Consider the following 18,774-nt stretch of genomic DNA (forward strand, 5'->3'; position numbering starts at 1 on the left):
CCTGATCTAGGGATTGAACCCTCATCTCCTGCATTGGCAGGTGGATTCTTTACCACTAGCACCACCCGGGATACTGCATTCATTGTACAAGACATTTTTTAGTACTCTATTCCATACTATTTTTAGTGAAGTAAAATAGAAAATTGTTTTCTTGGTCTAACTAAATTGATTTTGCTACCAGTTGAGACCATAGTTAAAAGTCATTGCTCTCCAGTACTGACTGTCTCTTATTTTTTACCGTTTTTTCCCTAGCTTACTTTTATTAAGCCATACTGGCCTTAAAGTCAAGATTTTATAAGACTTTCTGGTAGTTTTCAGACATCGATTTTAGACATATCACACATGTACAACTTCCCAACACAACTGACCAAGCAGAATATATACGTTATTAGCTTCTTAACCTAAATCTCTTAACCACTTGAGTTTGAGGTTTTTTCCCCCATAAGGTGGGAATTCTCAGGTGGTGAAGATTAAATAGGATTAAATAATGTAGCTATGAAAAAGTATTTATTGATCTCTGCCCAGTGAGAGATCAGTAAATCTTAAAATCTTTGTACAGAGATCCTAAAACCTTTGTAATTTCCTGAGTAATAAGAGCACTAAGTTTTTGGTCTTTGATCCTGGTTTCTAACATTGCTCTTAATTCCCTTGGAATTTCCTGGGTGATAGGAGTGGCTTTTACTCTAATGAGGCAGTACTTAGTGGGTTCCTAGATAGCTTCATGATGGGAGCTGGTCACCAGAAAGACCACACCAAGATCTAAAGATCGGAACTTTCGGCAGCAGCCTTCTTCCCCTAACCTCCAGGAAGGGGAGAGAGATTGGAGACTGAGTTAATGACTGATCCCTAAGTGATGAAATGTTTGTAAAATTCCCAAAAGGACAGAGCTTGTAAAACTTCTGAGTTATTGAGCACATGGAGATACTAGGAGGATGGCATGCCTGACAAGGGATGGAAGCTCTGTTCCCTTTCCTCGGTAGCTTCTGCTGTGCATCTCTTCTGTCTGAATGTTCTTAGTTATCCTTTATCATATCATTTTATGGTAAACTAATAAATATAAGTGTTCCCCTGAATTCTGTGAGCCATTTTAGCAAATTATTGAACCCAAAGAGAGGGTCTTTGGAATTCTTGATTTACGGTCAGCCAGTCAGAAGTATAGGTGGCGACTTGGGACTTGTGATTGGCATCTGAATTGGGGTGGTAGGGGGAGCAGGGGAGTCTTGTGGGACTGAGCACTTAACCTGTGGAATCTGATGCTACCTCCACATAGGTCTGAATTAATTGACACCCACCTCATGTCAGAGAATTGCCGGATAAGTGAAAAAACCTATACATCTGTGTCAGAAATGTCTGAGTGTGATAGTGTGAGAAAAAAGGAGAAACGGGGGGGGGGGGAGTGTTTTTCCTTATTCAGTATTAGATATAAATCAACTCAATACTTCATGGGTAGTAAGAATAAGAACAGAGGTGTTGTTTTAGTTTTTAAGTCTTGTTGAACTCTTTTGCTACCCCATGGACTGTAGCCCACCAGCCTCCTCTGTCCATGAGATTTCCCAGGCAAGAATACTGGAATGGGTTGCCATTTCCTTCTCTAGGGGATCTTCCTGACTCAGGAATCAAACCTGAGTCTCCAGTTTTGGCAGACAGATTCTTTACCCCTGAGCCACCTGGGAAGCCTAAGAACAGGGTGAATTTTAGTAATTTATTCTGTGTACGAAATATGAAATTGGAATTAAGTTTTCATGTCATTAACTTTTTGGTCTGACCTCCCAAGAGATACATTATTTATGAATAGATAAAACCTTTTCCATAATACTGCTTTCCAGTTTAATTTGGTAATAACAGTGATTAAAGCTTGTTTAAATGTCTTCACTTTGACATATGATTTTCAGAAGTCTTTAATTGCTAAGTGAAGAGAATTGCAAAGAGAGGAAAAAGACAATCAGTTGACTACTTGAAATTCATGTTCCAAGTTTTTCTATAGAGAATGAGTAAGTGAAGTCACTCAGTCATTTCTGACTCTTTTGCAACCCCATGGATTGTAGCCAGCCAGGCTCCTCTGTCCATAAAATTCTCCAGGTGAGGATACTGGAGTGGGTTGCCATCTCTTCTCCGAACCCAGGTCTCCTGCATTTCAGGCGGATTCTCTACCATCATTTTACTCTAATTGTAATCTTCATTGGTATTTCAAAGATAAATGCTACCTTTTCTATAATAAACATGAGAATAGAAGAAATTAGGAATTCTGTTTTATTGGTCAAAGGGTTTTATGAATTTGAGGGGCTTTTTTAAGGCAATAAGATTATTTGGCATTGACAAAGAATGAGTTTTTCAAATAAATTGTCTGGTATAAATTAATTCTTCTCATTTAAGTGCTAAAACTATCTTTAGGGCTTGTTTTTAAAATGGGATCTTAGAAAATTTATTATTTACCCAAAATCTTATATAAAGCATTCTGAAGAGAAAGTACCATTTTATTGATTGTTGAATGTCATTAGAATGAACATTAATTACCATGCTGTGTATGTCTATATAGTAAAGCCCCTAGGAGCATTTGATATTAAGTTGGGTTCTTTACTCCTACACTAAGTAGTCTCAGTCTACTCCGTTAAGAAGTTCTGGTTCTGCATGAGTTGTTTTTGTTTTTTCCCACTGCTAGTAAGCTGTTGGATACTATTCTTACCTTTGACAGTGTCCTCCGCAAACAGACATCCTTTTCCTTCTTTCTTATTTGCTGTCCCATTTTACTTTCAGCTACCAAAGTAAACAGAGTTGTGAATTCAGTGGGATTTGTGGCATCTGTTCTTTTTTTTGGAAATGTTGATTTTTCTGCTATATAGCAAAGTGACTCAATTATGCACATATATTTTTTATATTCTTTTCCATTGTTGTTTATTCCAGGATATTGAATATGGTTCCCTGTGCTGTGTAGTAGGACCTTGTTGTTTATTCATTTTATGTGTAATAGTTTGCATCTGCTAGCCTCAAACTCCCAGTCTGTCCCTCCCCCGTTCACCTTCCCCCTTGGCAACCACAAGTCTATTGACTATGCCTGTGAGTCTGTTTCTTTTTCGTAGATAGGATCGTTAATGCAGTTTTTGTTGTCACATATAAGTGATACCATATGGTATTTGTCTTTCTTTTTCTGACTTACTTCACTTAGTATGATAATCTCTAATTGCATTCACGTTCCTTCCAATGGCATTATTTCATTCATTTTTATGACTGAGTTCCACAACTTTATCCATCCACCTGGATGGACACATAGGCTGTTTCCATGTCTTGGCTGTTGGGAATAGTGCTTCTGTGAAGGTAGGAGTGCACATATCTTTTTGAATTATACTTTGTCTGGATATATGCCCAGGAGTAGGCCTGCTAGAGCGCCTCTTAGTTCTATTTTTAGTTTTCTGAGGAACCACTATACTGTTTCCCATAGTGGCTGCACCAACTTACATCCCCACCAGCATTGTGGCAGGGCTCGCTTTGCTCCACATCCTCTCTGGCATGTGTTTTTGTACCCTTTTTAATGTTGGTTATTCTGACTGGCATGGGACGGTACCTCATAGTTTTGATTTGCATTCTCTGGAGAAGACTCTTGAGAGTCCCTTGGACTGCAAGGAGATCCAACCAGTCCATTCTGAAGGAAATCAACCCTGGGATTTCTTTGGAAGGAATGATGCTAAAGCTGAAACTCCAGTACTTTGGCCACCTCATGCGAAGGGTTGACTCATTGGAAAAGACTTTGATGCTGGGAGGGATTGGGGGCAGGAGAAGAAGGGGATGACAGAGGATGAGATGGCTGGATGGCATCACTGACTCGATGGACGCGAGTCTGAGTGAACTCTGGGTGTTGGTGATGGACAGGGAGGCCTGGCGTGCTGCGATTCATGGGGTCGCAAAGAGTCGGACACGACTGAGCTGAACTGAACTGAATAGTTATGTTGAGCATCTTTTCATGTGTCTATTGGCTATCTGTATTTCTTCTTTGGAGAAATGTCTGTTTAGGTGTTCTTCCAATTTCTCTTTTGGGTTCTTTGTCTTTTGTTTTTGTTCAGTTGTACGAGATGCTTATATATTTTGGAAATTAAGTGCTTGTTGGTTGTATTGTTTGAAAATATTTTCTCTCATTCTGTGGGTTGTCTTTTGTTTATGGTTTCCTTTGCTGTGCAAAGCTTGGAGGGTTCCATTTGTTTATTTCCACTGTTATTTCTTCTGCTTAGGGAGACTGACCTAAGAAAATATGGGTACAATTTATGTTAGAGAATGTTTTGCCTATGATCTCTTCTAGAAGTTTTATGGTATCTTGTCTTATATTTAAGTCTTTAAACCATTTTGAGTTTATTTTTGTACATAGTGTTAGGGTGTGTTGTAGCTTCATTGATTCACAGCTGTCTAACTTTTACAGCACCACTTGCTGAAGAGATTGTCTTTCTCCTGTTTTATAGTCTTACCACTTTTGTAGCAGATTAATTGACCTTATGGATATGGGTTTGTTTCTGGGTTCTTTATTCTGTTTCATTGATCTGGAGATCTCTGTTTCTGCCAGTATCACACTGTTTTGATCACTATAGTTTTCTTGTATTGTCTGAAGCCTGGAAGGGTTATGTCTCCTGCTTTGTTCTTTTTCCTCAGTATTGCTTTGGCAATTACTGGGGCTTTTATGATTTCATATAAATTTTAGTTTATTTGTTATAGTTCTGTGAAAAATGTCATGGGTAATTTGATGGGGATGGCACTAAATCTGTAGACTGCTTTGAGAAGTATGGCCACTTTAACAATATTAATTTTTCTAATCCAAGAGCAAGATGCATCTGTTTCTTTGAATCATCTTCAGTTTCCTTTATTAATGTTTTATAATTTTCAGGGTATAAGTCTTTCACCTCCTTAGTGAGGCTTTTTCCTAAGTCTTTTATTTTGGGGTTGTGATTTTAAAAGATATTTTTAAAAATTTTCTCTTCCTGATATTTCATTGTTGGTACAAAGAAATGCAACCAGTTTTTGTATGTTAATCTTATGTCCTGCTACCTTGCTGAATTCATTTATCAGTTCTAGTCATTTTTTGTGTAGAATCTTTAGGGCTTTCTCTATATAGTACCATGTGATCTGCATATAGTAACAGTTTTACCTCTTCCAATTTAGATACCTTTTATTTCTCTTTCTTGTCTGACTGCTGTGGCTAAGCATTCCAAGAGTAAATAGAATAGAAATGGTGAGAGTGGGTATCTTTGTCTTGTTACATATTTAAGCTGAAAGCTTTCAGCTTTTCACTGTTAAGTATTATATTACCTATGGGTTTGCCATAAATAGCTTTTATTATGTTAAGATATATTCCGTCTATACCCACTTTGGCAAGAGTTTTTATCATAAATGGATGTTGAATTTTGTCAAATGCTTTTCTTTTCCTGCCTTTCTTTTCCTCTTTTCTAATGAGACGACCATGTGGTTTTTGTGTCATTTTTTGATGATTTGGTTGATATCACGTTGATTGATTTGTGAATGTTGAGCCATCCTTGTGAACTTGGTATGAATCCCACTTAGTTGTGGTGTGTGATCTTTTTTATGTGTTGTTGGTTTCTGTTTGCTAGTATTTTGTTGAGAACTTTTGCATCTATAACAGAGATACTGGTCTGTAATTTTCTTTTTTGGTGGTATCTCTGTCTGGTTTTGGTGTCAGCATGATGATGACTTCATAGAATGTCTTTGAGAGTGTTCCCTCCTCTTCAGTTTCTTAGAAGAGTTTGAGAAGGATTAGTAGAAGTTCTTTTGGTAGAATTTGCCTGTGAAGCCGTCTGGTCCTAGACTTTTGTTTGTAGAAAGTTTCTTTAGTACAGATTGTATTTCACTTTAGTGATTGGTCTGTACAAATTGCCTATTTCTTTTTGATTGAGTTTTGGTGGGCTGTACATTTCTAGAAAATGTCCATTTCTTCTAGGTTGTCAAATTTGTTGACATGTAATTGTTCATAGTATTCTTTTATGTTTGTTTTTTGTCTTTCTGCAGTATCAGTTGATATTTCTCCTCTTTAATTTCTTATTTTATGTGGGTTCTCTCTCATTTCTTCTTGGTGAACCTAGCCAGAAGTTGTCCAGTTTTGTTTACTCTTTCAAAGAACCAACTCTTGGTTTTATTGATTTTTATTTCCTCTCTGATCTTTATTATTTACTTCCTTCTGCTGACTTTGTTTTGTCTGTTCTTTTTCTGATTCTTTTAGGTGGTAAGTTAGGTGGTTTATTTGAGATTTTTCTTGTATTTTTAGGAAGGCCTATATCTAAGAACTGTTCTAATAACTGCTTTTGCTGTATCCCATAGATTTTGCATGGTTGTGTTTTGACTGTCATTTGTCTCAAGGTATTTATTTCCTTTTTAATTTCCTCATTGACCCATGGCTTTTTTAGTAGTATATTGTTCAGTCTCCATGTAATTTTTTTTCCCTCATTTGTTTTCCTGTGGTTGATTTCTACTTTCATGCCATTGTGGTCAGCAAAGATGCTTGAGATAATTTTTATACTCATAAATTTGTTGAGTTTTGTACCCTAGTATATGGGTAGTTCTGGAGAATGTTCCATGTCTACTTGAAAAGAATGTGTATTCTGTATTTTTTGGATGTACTATCTTAAAAATATTTTGGATGTAATATCTTTTAAATTGCCAAATTCAGACTTAAATTGAGGAAAGTAGGGAAAACCACTAGACCGTTCAGGTATGACCTAAATCAAATCCCTTACAATTATACGCTGAAAGTGACAAATAGATTCAAGAGATTAGATCTGATAGAGTGCCTGAAGGACTATGGACAGAGGTTCATGACATTGTACAGGAGGCGGAGATCAGGACCATCCCCAAGAAAAAGAAATGTGAAAAGCAAAATGGTTGTCTGAGGAGGCCTTACAGATAGCTGAGAAAAGAAGAGAAGTGAAAGACAAAGGAGAAAAGGAAAGATATAAGCATCTGAATGCAGAATAACAAGGAGCGATAAGAAAGCCTTCCTTAGTGATCAGTGCAAAGAAACAGAGGAAAACAATAGAATGGGAAAGACTTCAGATCTCTTCAAGAAAATTACAGATATGAAGGGAACATTTCATGCAAAGATGATAACAATAAAGGACAAAAATGATATGGATCTAACAGAAGCAGAAGATGTTAAGAAGAAGTGGCAAGAACACACAGAAGAAGTATACAAAACAGATAGCCACAATGATGTGATCACTTATCTAGAGCTAGACATCCTGGAATGTGAAGTCAAGTAGGCCTTAAGAAGCATCACTGTGAACAAACAAAGCTAGTGGAGGCGTTAAAATTTGTTTTGCTTGATATAAGTATTGCAACCCCTGCTTTCCTGTCATTTTTATTTATATGAAATATCTTTTTCTCTCCTCTCACTTCCATTCCTTTTCTTCTGCCCTAAAGTGGGTCTTCTGTATGCAGCATGATGTAGGCTCTTGTTTTCTAACCCAGTCTGCCATTCTGTGTCTTTTGATTGGAGCATTCAGTCCACTGAATGCTGTGTATTTATTGCCATTTTAAACTTTGTTTTCCAGTTGATTCTATGTTTCTTTTTTCTTTCCTTTTTCCTTTTAGTGATTTTGTTGTAGAAAGGCAGACCCCTTCCAGGGCCCGAAACTGGGCTCTTGTCTAACACTGGGAAATGAATTGTCGGAAGAGACACATGTGCTGACAAAGCAAGAGATTTTACTGGGAAAGGGCACCTGGGTGGAGAGCAGTAGGGTAAGGGAACTCAGGAGAACTGCTCTGCTGTGTAGCTCACAGCCTCAGGTTTTATGGTGATGGGATTAGTTTCCGGTTGGTCTTTGGCGAATCATTCTAATTCAGGGTCTTTCCTGGTGGTGCACGCATCGCTCAGCCAAGATGGATGCTAGCGAGAGGGATTCTGGGAAGTGGACGGACATGCGGTATCTCCTTTAGACCTTTCCCGAACTCTTCCAGTTGGTTCCATATTCCTTATCAGGATCTCCTGTCATAAAACAACTCATGCAAATAGTTACTATGGTGCCTGGCCAGGGTGGGTGGTTTCGATCAGTGTGCTTTCCTAACAATTTGATGTTTTCATTTTATGGTTGTAGTTCTGTTTTTTGGTTTTTGTGAATCTATTGTATGTTTATATGTGGTTACCCTGTTTTTCAAGTATGTAAACTGCTTCCTATAATTTCCCATTGCTTTAGACAGTGGGTTCAAACACGTTCTTAAAAAAAAAAGGTTTGTCCATGCATTTCCTTACTTTGCCTACCCACATTTTATCATTTTGATATCTTTTACATCTTTGTTTATGCTTTTGCTCCTCCTCGTGTTTATAATCACTTTCACAAATACATGCTTTTTCCTTTTTGATCTTTATACTGGCTTAAGTGGTTTACTTTCCAGTTGTGATTTCCTGTTTCTTATATCTTCTTGCTTCTTTTCTATTTAGAGAAGACCTTTCAGTATTTCTTTTAGGATAGCTTTAGTATTGCTGTACTCTTTTAGTTTGTTTCTCTGAGAAATTCACTCTCTCTCCTATTTTAAATGATAATCTTTGCTAAGTATTGTAGGTTGCAGATTTTTCCCTTTGAATTGGACATCTTGTTCTTGATTCTTACAGGTTATTGCCCATGCCAGATTAATGTGTTATTTCCCTGCTGCTTCAAATTAATGTCTTTGTTGTTCTTCAGACATTTTCTACTTACACTTTTTTGTTTCTGTAGCATCATATAAAAGTGCATGTAATTTTCATTGTACCTTTACACTTTTGCACTTCATTTTCATTCACTTAATTAACTTATTAGCAAAATTAGTTTGCTCCAGTTTGTAATCTGATTTTGATTTCCTTTTATTTTGGACAAAATTCTTTAGTCTAGGCTTTTAGAGGTTACAAGGAGCAGAGAAGACCTCTCATTATCTCAAGTCATAGATATTTATTGGGAACATATGTGGAGACTACATGGAATAGTGGAAACAATCTCTTTAGATCTCAGAGAAATAGATGATCATTCTGTAAACAAATGCCTTTGCAAGTTAGACCTAAAAGAGAAGTGAAATTTTGTTTAGGAAAATAGAACACGATTCTGATGACAAGGTATTCTGTTTGTCTTGAGAATCAAGTGTCCCTTGCTCTATTGTACTGTGCTGTTATTATCACATCATCATCTTATTTGCTTCTCCTGCTCATACCTGTTACTTTATACTTCATGTTATGATTTCTGCTTACTGTAGTCTCTCTGGATATGTTTTTTGCTTCTCTTCTTTGCTAGCTGTATGAATGTGTTGTTTACATTTTTGGCCTTTAGAATTAACAAAAGAATATATTGTTTTTGGCCAGCTGTTATTCAGTATGAGATGCACCTATCCAAACACAAAACACATATAACCATTTCTTAAATCATTGGATAAAAGATGGTTTCCTTTTAGGTAATTATCTACCCTTGATTATGTTCGGAGAAGCCTAGGTGTGAGATCCTACGGTTTACCTTCTTGGGTATAGGGAACCTTTTGTGGATGTTGAACTATTAGTAGTCTGCTCATTGAAAGTGGTTTGCTTTTTAGGCAAGTTTAAAACAGTAAGCAGGAGACTTCCAATTCACTCTGGGGTGTAGGAACCTAGAAAGAATGTCATTCTGAATGTAACAACAAGAAAAGTGTGGATAATCTGTAAAATCATCACTTAAAAAAAATTTATCAGAGATCTGAGGTTACATGGCAACCAATGAGTTTGACATGAAGGAAAAACAGGTATCACCAAGAAGAGATTGTGTAGGAAAGCTGATTCATTTTCTGAATATGGGAAGAAGAAAGATTTACCGTGTAAGTGGGTAAGAAGAATTCAACAAACCTCTAAAGGCCTAGGAGGAGCTAGGAAGAAGTATAGAACCCATCGGATTCACAGATCCTCTTTATGGACCTTGACCAGAGCCTGATGAGCAAGACTGGGGACAGGGGAAGATAGCAGGAAAGCAAGTAGCAAAAGCCTTAAGCAGATGAGGGAAGAACATCAAATCTTAGCATCTTAAGGGCTCAGAAGAATACCCACTGCAGCTGGGGGAAAATAAAAATAATTTTTAAAACACCATCCCTATGTCTGGGTAGGGGCAGGAAATCAAGAGTAGACTATTAGGATTCTTCTGCCACTGAAGATGAGGCAGCACCACTGAAAAGGTCGAATATATATGAGCAGGAAAAAACTAGTAAACTTAACGATAGAAAAAATTAGAACTGAAATGAAAGAGGGTGGAAGTGGGGTGGGATTAAAAAACAAAATAGCAGCATCCAAGAACTGTGGGGCAGTAACAGTGTAACATACATCTAGTTGAAATCCCACTTACCAAAATGGACCATATTCTAGGCAATAAAATGTCAAGAAATTTAAAAGAGTAAGAATCAAACAGAGTGTTCTCTGACCATAACAGAATTAAATGAGAATAATAAGTCTTTTCCTAGTTGAAGCTTCCATCTTGAACTAGGAGACAAGCAAACCAAATCTAAATTAAGTAAGAGAAAAGAAACTTACAAAGAGTAGAAATCAGTGAAACTGAAAACCAAAAATAATAAAACCAGTGAAATCATAACCTGATCCTTTGATAAGATCAAAATAGATAAAATAGTAGGTATAGTAGCCCAGGAAAAAGACAACACAGATTACTATATCAGGAATAAAAATGGACACAAGTCCAAAGACACTAATGTGTAATAATGGGATGTTATGAATAACTATTTTCATATATTTGACAATTTAAGTGAAGCTAATTTCTTGAAAAACAAGCATTACCTCAGTTCACTTAAAAAGAAATAGAAAGCCTTATTAGTTATATCTGTTAAAGAGATTGAATTTACTACTAGGAACCTTCTGACAAATCTCCAGATCTAGATTACTTTACTGGTATGTTATACCAAATGAAAAAATACCAATTCTGTACAAACTTCCAGAAAATAAAAGAGGAAGAAACCCTTCTCAACTTGTTTTATGAGGCCAGTATTACCCCTTTATAGCAAAGATATGGCAAGAAAAGAAAACTGGAAAAAACCAACCAGTATCCCTCATGAATATAGGTGCAGAAGTCCTCAGTAAAACATTAGTAAATGAAATCCAACCATAAGTAAAAAGGGTAATAAAGCATGACCAGGTATTACTTAGGGAATTCAAGGCTGATTCATCAGCATTCAGATCAATCTACGTAAATAAGCCTATCATCAGACTAAAGAAGAAAACTATTTGACCATTCTAGTAGATGCAGAAAAAGAATTGACAAAACTTAGCATCCATTAAATTTTTAGCAAACTAGGAGTTGAAGGTAATTGCCTCCTAGAAAAACCTAGATTTAACATCGTACTTCATGATTTAAAAAAAAAAAGACTGTTTTCCCCTAAGATTGGTAACAGGACAGGGTATTTGCCCTCCTTACTCCTCATCAGTGTCACGCTCAAACTTGAGCTATTGCAGTGAGGCAAGAAAAGGTAGTAAAAGATATAAATAATTATCAGGAGATTCCAATAACGACCATGAGAAAAATGGAAACGCTTTTTAGGTGTTACCTTAAAAGCGGTGTTTATATGCAATTCCTTTCTCTACTCTTATATTCCATTCTTTTGAATGGAATTATAAGTTTCTTTTCCTAACGTGGCCACTGACAATCTAATAAGTATCATACATCTTAAATGGTGTTAACTTTTTTATTTAGCTGTATGGATTACTGGACTTTAAAATGAATAGGAAGGCTAGACTTGAATATTGAGACTATCACAGTCTCTTACTACATAAAGATAGAAGTCTAAATCATTTCATTTAAAAGGAATGTTTTGTCTCACAGTAAATTATCAGACTAGTTTATTATAATTTGGTTTAAAAACTCCTGGATACTTAGTTTTGAGTATATTTAAAGGATCCAGATCTTATATAAAGGATAATTTGGTCACTTTTGGCCAGACAGATCCTCAAACTATTTGCTGAAACGTATGTTTCATAGAAAGCTATAAAACTGAAGGCAATAGAAATACAGTTGAAACTATAGAAAAATGGAATTTGACAGTAAAACATGATAAAATGTAACATAAAAGGCCAGTTAGTTGGCAGTGATTTTGAAAGTAGACCTCACTTAGCTATGATTCTCAGGAGCAAAGGGACGCAAAGAGAAGAAATAGTCTGTGAATCCTGTGTGCCTGTCCCCCTTCTGTAGAAAACAAGCACTGGCCCCTCCCAAAAGCCCTGTCCCCTGGCATTGCTGGGGCAACACAGATTGGGCTGGTGTCTCTGGATTCTCCTGTGACCAATAGACTGGTGGAGAGCTACTGCACGGCTTTCCCTGCTGAATGCATTTTAACCCAACATTTTATTCTCTAGTCTGCTCTAAAACCCATGGAAACAATTCAGTATTAATAAGCACTCTGTGTGTTTTATGTTTCCTACATTTGGTGTGATTTCTGTTATTTAGGCATTTTAACTCTAGTAAACAGTATTTGTAATGAAAAAATCACTGTAACTTCTTTCCATTAAGAAAAGTATTCCTATGGATGGAATTCAATTATGAGTCTCAACCTGATGAGTTTGTATTAAAATGAATTCCTTTAACCATCAATATTGCCATAAAATTTTTAACATAATAAACATTCTTTACATTTTACTATAAATAGACAGTATGAAGTTAATAACTTATAAACAGATCTGAAATTTGAACCCCAGCATTGTGGGTTCTCAGGTAACTCAAGCATCTATAAAGAGAGTAACAGCCTTGTGGGTTATTGAGGTTAATATTTATAATATGCCTGGACATATAGAATGTGTTCATAAATCATAGTAGCTATCATTATTGGTAGTTATTATTGCAAGTTAGCATTTGTAAACTTAACATTTGCATTGTGGCTTAAAATATATTCTGCTTATACTATGTTTTAAATGAGTTACTAACAGTTAAGAAATAGTAGATTATAGTGCAGTGGTTAAGAACATGGACTCTGGATTCAATGTCATGGGCAAGTTAACTGTCCTCAGCTTGAAGACAGACCTAACATTAGCACATTTCTCCCAGGGGCATTATGAAGAGGTAATTAGGTATGAAAAAAGTTTAGAACAGTTGCTGACATGTAGTTCTGTGTGTCAGTTGTCATCATTATTATTAATTACAATAATTTGTTGTTGAATAAATTATTTTTTTTTTTTGGTCACCTTTAATTTTAGGTGAATCTTGGAAGCAACCAGTACCTTTTCTCTGTCATAGTGGATCCTAAAGAAATGCCCTGCTTCTGTTTGCGCCATGATGTTGATGCCTTGCTCTGGCAGCCACACTCCAGCAAACAAGATGATATGTGGGAGCATATTGCAACCTTCAATGCTTTAGGTATAAGCAAGCTCTTTGACAACCTTTGACGTTATATCAAAAATTAGTCTTTTTTTTTTTTTCTAAGTTTCTTTTTTTGGTTTGTTTAAATTTGAGCTGTCCTAATTACAGTTGGATTGACTTGTGCTATAATTTGGTTGCTTGTACATAGTTGATGAATGTTAGTACTTTTGGAACAGGACTAATTTGTTCTTATGTTTGTGCAGAAGATCAGCACAAAGTAGAAATCAGAGTGTTTATCTAACCACTTGAATCATTCTGATAAATTACTTGCTTATTCCAGCTAAGCTACAGAGTATTAGAATATGAACAAGGGGCTTGGCAGTACCCTACATGGAACTTGTATTCAGGTTTCTTGAGAGTAGTCTTCAGTAATCATAGAATTGCTCTAAGGTTAAAAAGCACATTAGGAGACATCTTTCATGGAACTTAAGTGTGAAACAGAGCCATTATAATACAAACACTTAGGGAAAATGGTGATGCAGAAATGAAATTTATTCTGTAGGATAAAAGGGAAATACTGGTAGGGCTTGAAACATTTTGAACTACATAATTGTAGACTTATGTAATAATTAATTTAATGTCAAAATACATTAGTATTGTGTGGGAGAAATTTTTTATATGAATTAACCACAGCTATTGCTTTATCAAAAGGTTATTTTAAACTGCCAGCAGGAAGTAAAACTATGCATTTTGATTGCTATATATGCACAACCCTAATTATAGAAGATATTTTTTCGATTGTCCCTTATAATTAGTAATATAGACTGTTAAAGTGGTTAATTTAGACTCCAAATGGATTTTTATGACCTGAAATAGTTTGATTGAATAATTTCTAGCCTTTCTACTAAAATTCCTGATTTTTTATTTTAAGTAAGAGGAAAGCTTTATCTTAATTTTCAGATCCTTCTTTTGTATCCCTAAATCCTAGTTTAGTGGAATTCTATTATGCTTGAGTTAAATCAACATTATGTTAGATATGTAGTCTTGAGATGTTATATACATTAATTTGGTAAGATTAGCCTGGAGAGTTAATTCTAGGGTCTCAAATAGGTGTCTATATCCTTCTACTTTTTCATCCTCAGTTCAGTTGCTCAGTTGTGTCCGACTCTTTGCGACCCCATGAATTGTAGCACGCCAGGCCTCCCTGTCTATCACTCAGACTCAATCCATCGAGTCAGTGATGCCATCCAGCCATCTCATCCTCTGTCGTCCCCTTCTGCTCCTGCCCCCAATCCCTCCCAGCATCAGTCTTTTCCAATGAGTCTACTCTTCGCATGAGGTGGCAAAGTGCTGGAGTTTCAGCTTTAGCATCATTCCTTCCAAAGAAATCCCAGGGCTGATCTCCTTCAGAATGGACTGGTTGCATCTCCTTGCAGTCCAAGGGACTCTCAAGTCCTGCCTAATTTTTAAAAAACCATCATTCATCTGCCTGTGCTCATGGTTCCTCTGGTCATTCATTGTTTGGTGAGGTCTCAATTTATATTAATGTTATATGCCCTCTCTCAGGTTTTAACATTCATTCAGTAATCATATACCAACCTGAAAATTGCCGATTTATACTTTAGAATATAAAAGCCCTTTTAAGCTCTAAAGATAAATTTTGAAAAGATTGTTTTTTCAAAGGTTGTCCTAATGGAATTTTAAAATTAAATATTTGAATTTTCTCTTTGATTTTGTTTTGATCTGAAAGCTCTACTTCTGAGAGGTGAAGTACAACAAATCCTGTTACAGTGTTGGTGTTGATTATAAAAATACCACCAATAATATACAAACTGAGAATGCATTATGCACACACTCCTGAAATAACTTTGTAATAACATCCTCTAAACATTTTCCCATTTATTTGGTAAGAGAAAAAAAAAAAGATACCATAATGCCATCTCTGTGATTGATGTACTCAGTTGTTAAATTGTCATTTAAAGATATTTTGGCATGTGTTTAATGTGTTAGATTTTTTTAATTATTTCTGGAAATTATATGGGAACCATGTTGTACTTTTCTTGAAGAGATGAATGAAACACTTGTTCTTAGGAATTAGTGCTTTGTTTTTGCACCATTTGGGAAAGATTAATTGTGGCTAGTCATTAATGGTTCAGAATGTAACTGTTGTTGAATATCTGTGGTGTAAATTTTTAGTCATTTCAATTTGTAATAAAATTAATGAAATAGTAAATGTTAAATTACCATTTTTTCCCTTCTGTTTAATATATAGTTTTTCTTTTTTTGTCTCATATTTCTTGGCAGGCTATGTCCAAGCATCAAAGAGAGACAAAAAATTTTTTGCCTGTGCTCCAAATTACTCCTATGCAGCCCTTTGCGAGTGCCTTCGACGAGTTTTCATCTACCGTCAGCCCACGCCCATGTCTACTGTACTTTACAATAGGAAGGAAGGCAGGCAAGTAGGGCAGGTTGCTAAGCAGCAAGTAGCAAGCCTAGAAACCAATGATCCTATTTTAGGCTTTCAAGCAACAAATGAGAGATTATTTGTCCTCACTACCAAAAACCTCTTTTTAATAAAGGTAAATACAGAAAATTAATTCCTCTAACACGTTGGCTTCTCTGTACTGCCAAAGTATTCAGTGGTAGCTGGAAGGCTGAACAGTTTTGCTATAATCTGTTAAGTTTTAACTGTGTTAAATAAAATTACCTTGTATGAATTTTTTTTAAGGATATTGGAAATATATTTGCAATTTATGGGTCTATAAAAGCTATGGAATGAAGCTGCGAATTTAGAGAAGACAGCTTCTGTAAAAAATGATAATGTTAGCAAGTATAATTTTTAAAAACAGACTAGAATCTCATCTTTTATATGAAAGATGTACAGTTCATTGTTTAAACAAAAATATTTATCATGTACTCTGTTTGCCGATATAGTTTCTACTTCTATACCAGTAGGATAATAGTTCACATGTTGATTCTTATAATTTTAAATGGACCGAATAGCTGGAGTAGAGGGGGATATATAACAGGTACAGCAGGTCTAATATTGTTAAAGTTTGCTGAAGAGACCTGAGGTGTTTTTTCAAAATAAGTATAGCTTTAACTTTCATAAATCCACTTGGTCTTCCACAGAATAGATAGAGATGATAGGTTCTATCTATAAAGTATAGCTCTTACCCATTGCTATATAATAAACCACTCCAAAACTCTAGTGGTTTAAAACAGGATATTTTGTAATTTTTCATTGTTCAGTGATTTGACTGTCTCTGTTCTGCACGGCCTCTCCTTCTCCAATAAGCTAGACTGTGTTTTTTCCCATAACAGAGAAAACATTACAAGAGAGCAATTCCCTAATGTTCAAGAGTTTATCAAGCCTGTGCTTGCATCGTATTTGCTCATCTTCAGTTGAACAAAGCAAGTAGCCAAGTCTAGAGTCAGTGTGAGAGGTGAGCATACAAGGGTACAGATAGCAGGTGGAATGATTCACTGGAAGCCATTACTATAACAGTTTACCATACAAATCATAATTTATCCTTGTAGTTCTCCCTGTAGTTCTACAGTTTAAAAAGTAATCCTATTTATACATTAAATATGTCTTGCCATGAATTTTAGTTTCTTACATTATTTTCTTGGATTTTTTTTGGTGTGCATTTATCTGGGAAATTGTTTACTTTTATACCATTTTTGTATGCTTCTTACATTAAGTGTCAAATTAACTTTTATAATAGGAAAATTGAGATTTTAGTATGAGACAGTAAAGAAAAGAGATATAAGATCGGAAACATTTGTTCCTTGCCTATCTAGACAAGTGTTTGGCTGGATTAAATTTTAGTGAAAGAAGGAAAAATAAGTTTGAGAGACAGAAAGAGAGGAAAAAGATGGGGATTACATTCATGTTTCAACACTTTGTCAGAATGCATTTTCCTGGAGAGAAGTATTGGGATACTTGATACAAAGTTTAGGAAAGGCCTAAGAACTGGTAGTGACAGTGGAGTCCTGATAGTGCTTTTAATACCAGGAAAGAGACAGATTGCTATCAAGCACCATGAGATCATGAACAGAGTGGGGGGGGGGGGGGATATATGGCTGGACCAAAAAATAAACTGGTGATATTTCCAGAACTTTTTAGTATCACTGTAAAATTTAGTGAAACAAAAGATTATTTAGATAGTGAACTATTAAAAGCTTTTGTTATGTGACAGATTTAAGTTTTCTTTAAAATTTACCTCGAAGATCATAAACACTCTTAAATTTAAGAAAAAGGCAGATTAATGTGGTGCTTAACCATATGACTATATATGTAAATATATGCAAATTTCCATATGGTAATTTTCTTCCCTTTGTATATGTTATTTTTAACATGATTAATGTTGAATTGAAACCTATCAGGATTATTTGTCCTAAATATTTGTGCATATTGGTCTATGTTGAGAGTAATAGGTTTAGAGCAGTGATTCCAAGCCATGTATTCTCAAAATGTTTCAAGAATTCCACATTTAAACTCAAATTAAACAAATTTAAACAATGTTTTAGTATTTAAATGAAGTATATACAAGTGCTGTGAATGTAGTACCTTGTGTTTTACTGATTTTACTATAAATTATAAATGGGAATTTTATATACTGTTTATGATAGTAATAAAATAATTTTGTGTTTTTCATATGGAGTCATTTAACAGTGTTCATTATATCAACATGTTTAGTAGGCATCAGCTAGCTGTGTATGAAAACATATTCTCAGTGCTAAGAATAATACAGTGGTAAGTTAAAAACAAAAAGTCTAGTGATTTCTAGGTGAAGTTTCTCTTTGAGTGAAAAAGTAGGTGGGAGATTTATGAAGCTTGTTGTATTTGAAAGACGTTTAACCAGGGATGGAACCCATACAAGAACAGACAAAATTTGAGTTGGCAGTGGAAAGGGTCAGAAAGAGGATAATGAAGTCAAGAAATTAACCAAAGAAAAGGATCATAAGAGACTACTATGAACAATTCATAACACCAACAACTTTGTAACATAGAAAATGTATAAATTCCTAAAAACATATAACCTACCAAGACTGAATCATGAGGAAATAGAAAATCTGAACAGACTAATTTACTAGTAGAGTGTTATCCAAAACCTCCCAACAAAAGACCAGGACCAGATGACTTCACTGATGAATTCTGGTGAACATTTAAAGAATTAATTCTACCCAAATTCTTCCAAAAAGTAGAAGAGGAGGGAACCCATCTAAACTCATTTGAGATGGCCAGCACTACCCTGATACGAGAACTATACCAGGATACCACAAATAAAGAAACTTAGAGGCCAGTATCCATGGTGAACATAGATACAGAAATCCTTAATAAAATACTAGCAAACCAAATTCAGCAATACATCAAGTGGGATTTATTCCAGAGATGTCAGGATGATTCAGTATCTGCTTATCAATGTGATCCACCACTTTAATTTAATGAAGGATAAAAATTATACAGTTAATAGGAACAGAAAAAGCATTTGACAAATTTCAACGT

At 35.4% G+C, this 18,774-nt stretch overlaps 1 protein-coding gene across 1 annotated transcript in view; it reads left to right on the forward strand.

Moving 5' to 3' along the window:
• NUDCD1 (NudC domain containing 1) overlaps positions 1 to 17,922 on the forward strand; it is a 99,548-nt gene extending 81,626 nt beyond the window's left edge. The window contains exons 9-10 of the mRNA XM_069600370.1: positions 13,160 to 13,319; positions 15,567 to 17,922. Of these exons, the coding sequence (XP_069456471.1) occupies positions 13,160 to 13,319; positions 15,567 to 15,859 (453 nt within the window). The 3' untranslated portion in view covers positions 15,860 to 17,922. The remainder of the gene's footprint in view (positions 1 to 13,159; positions 13,320 to 15,566) is intronic.
• Positions 17,923 to 18,774: the final 852 nt, after the last annotated feature.

The sequence above is a fragment of the Ovis canadensis genome, chromosome 9, assembly GCF_042477335.2.
Source record: "Ovis canadensis isolate MfBH-ARS-UI-01 breed Bighorn chromosome 9, ARS-UI_OviCan_v2, whole genome shotgun sequence".
In the NCBI taxonomy this organism is placed as follows: Eukaryota; Metazoa; Chordata; class Mammalia; order Artiodactyla; family Bovidae; genus Ovis; species Ovis canadensis.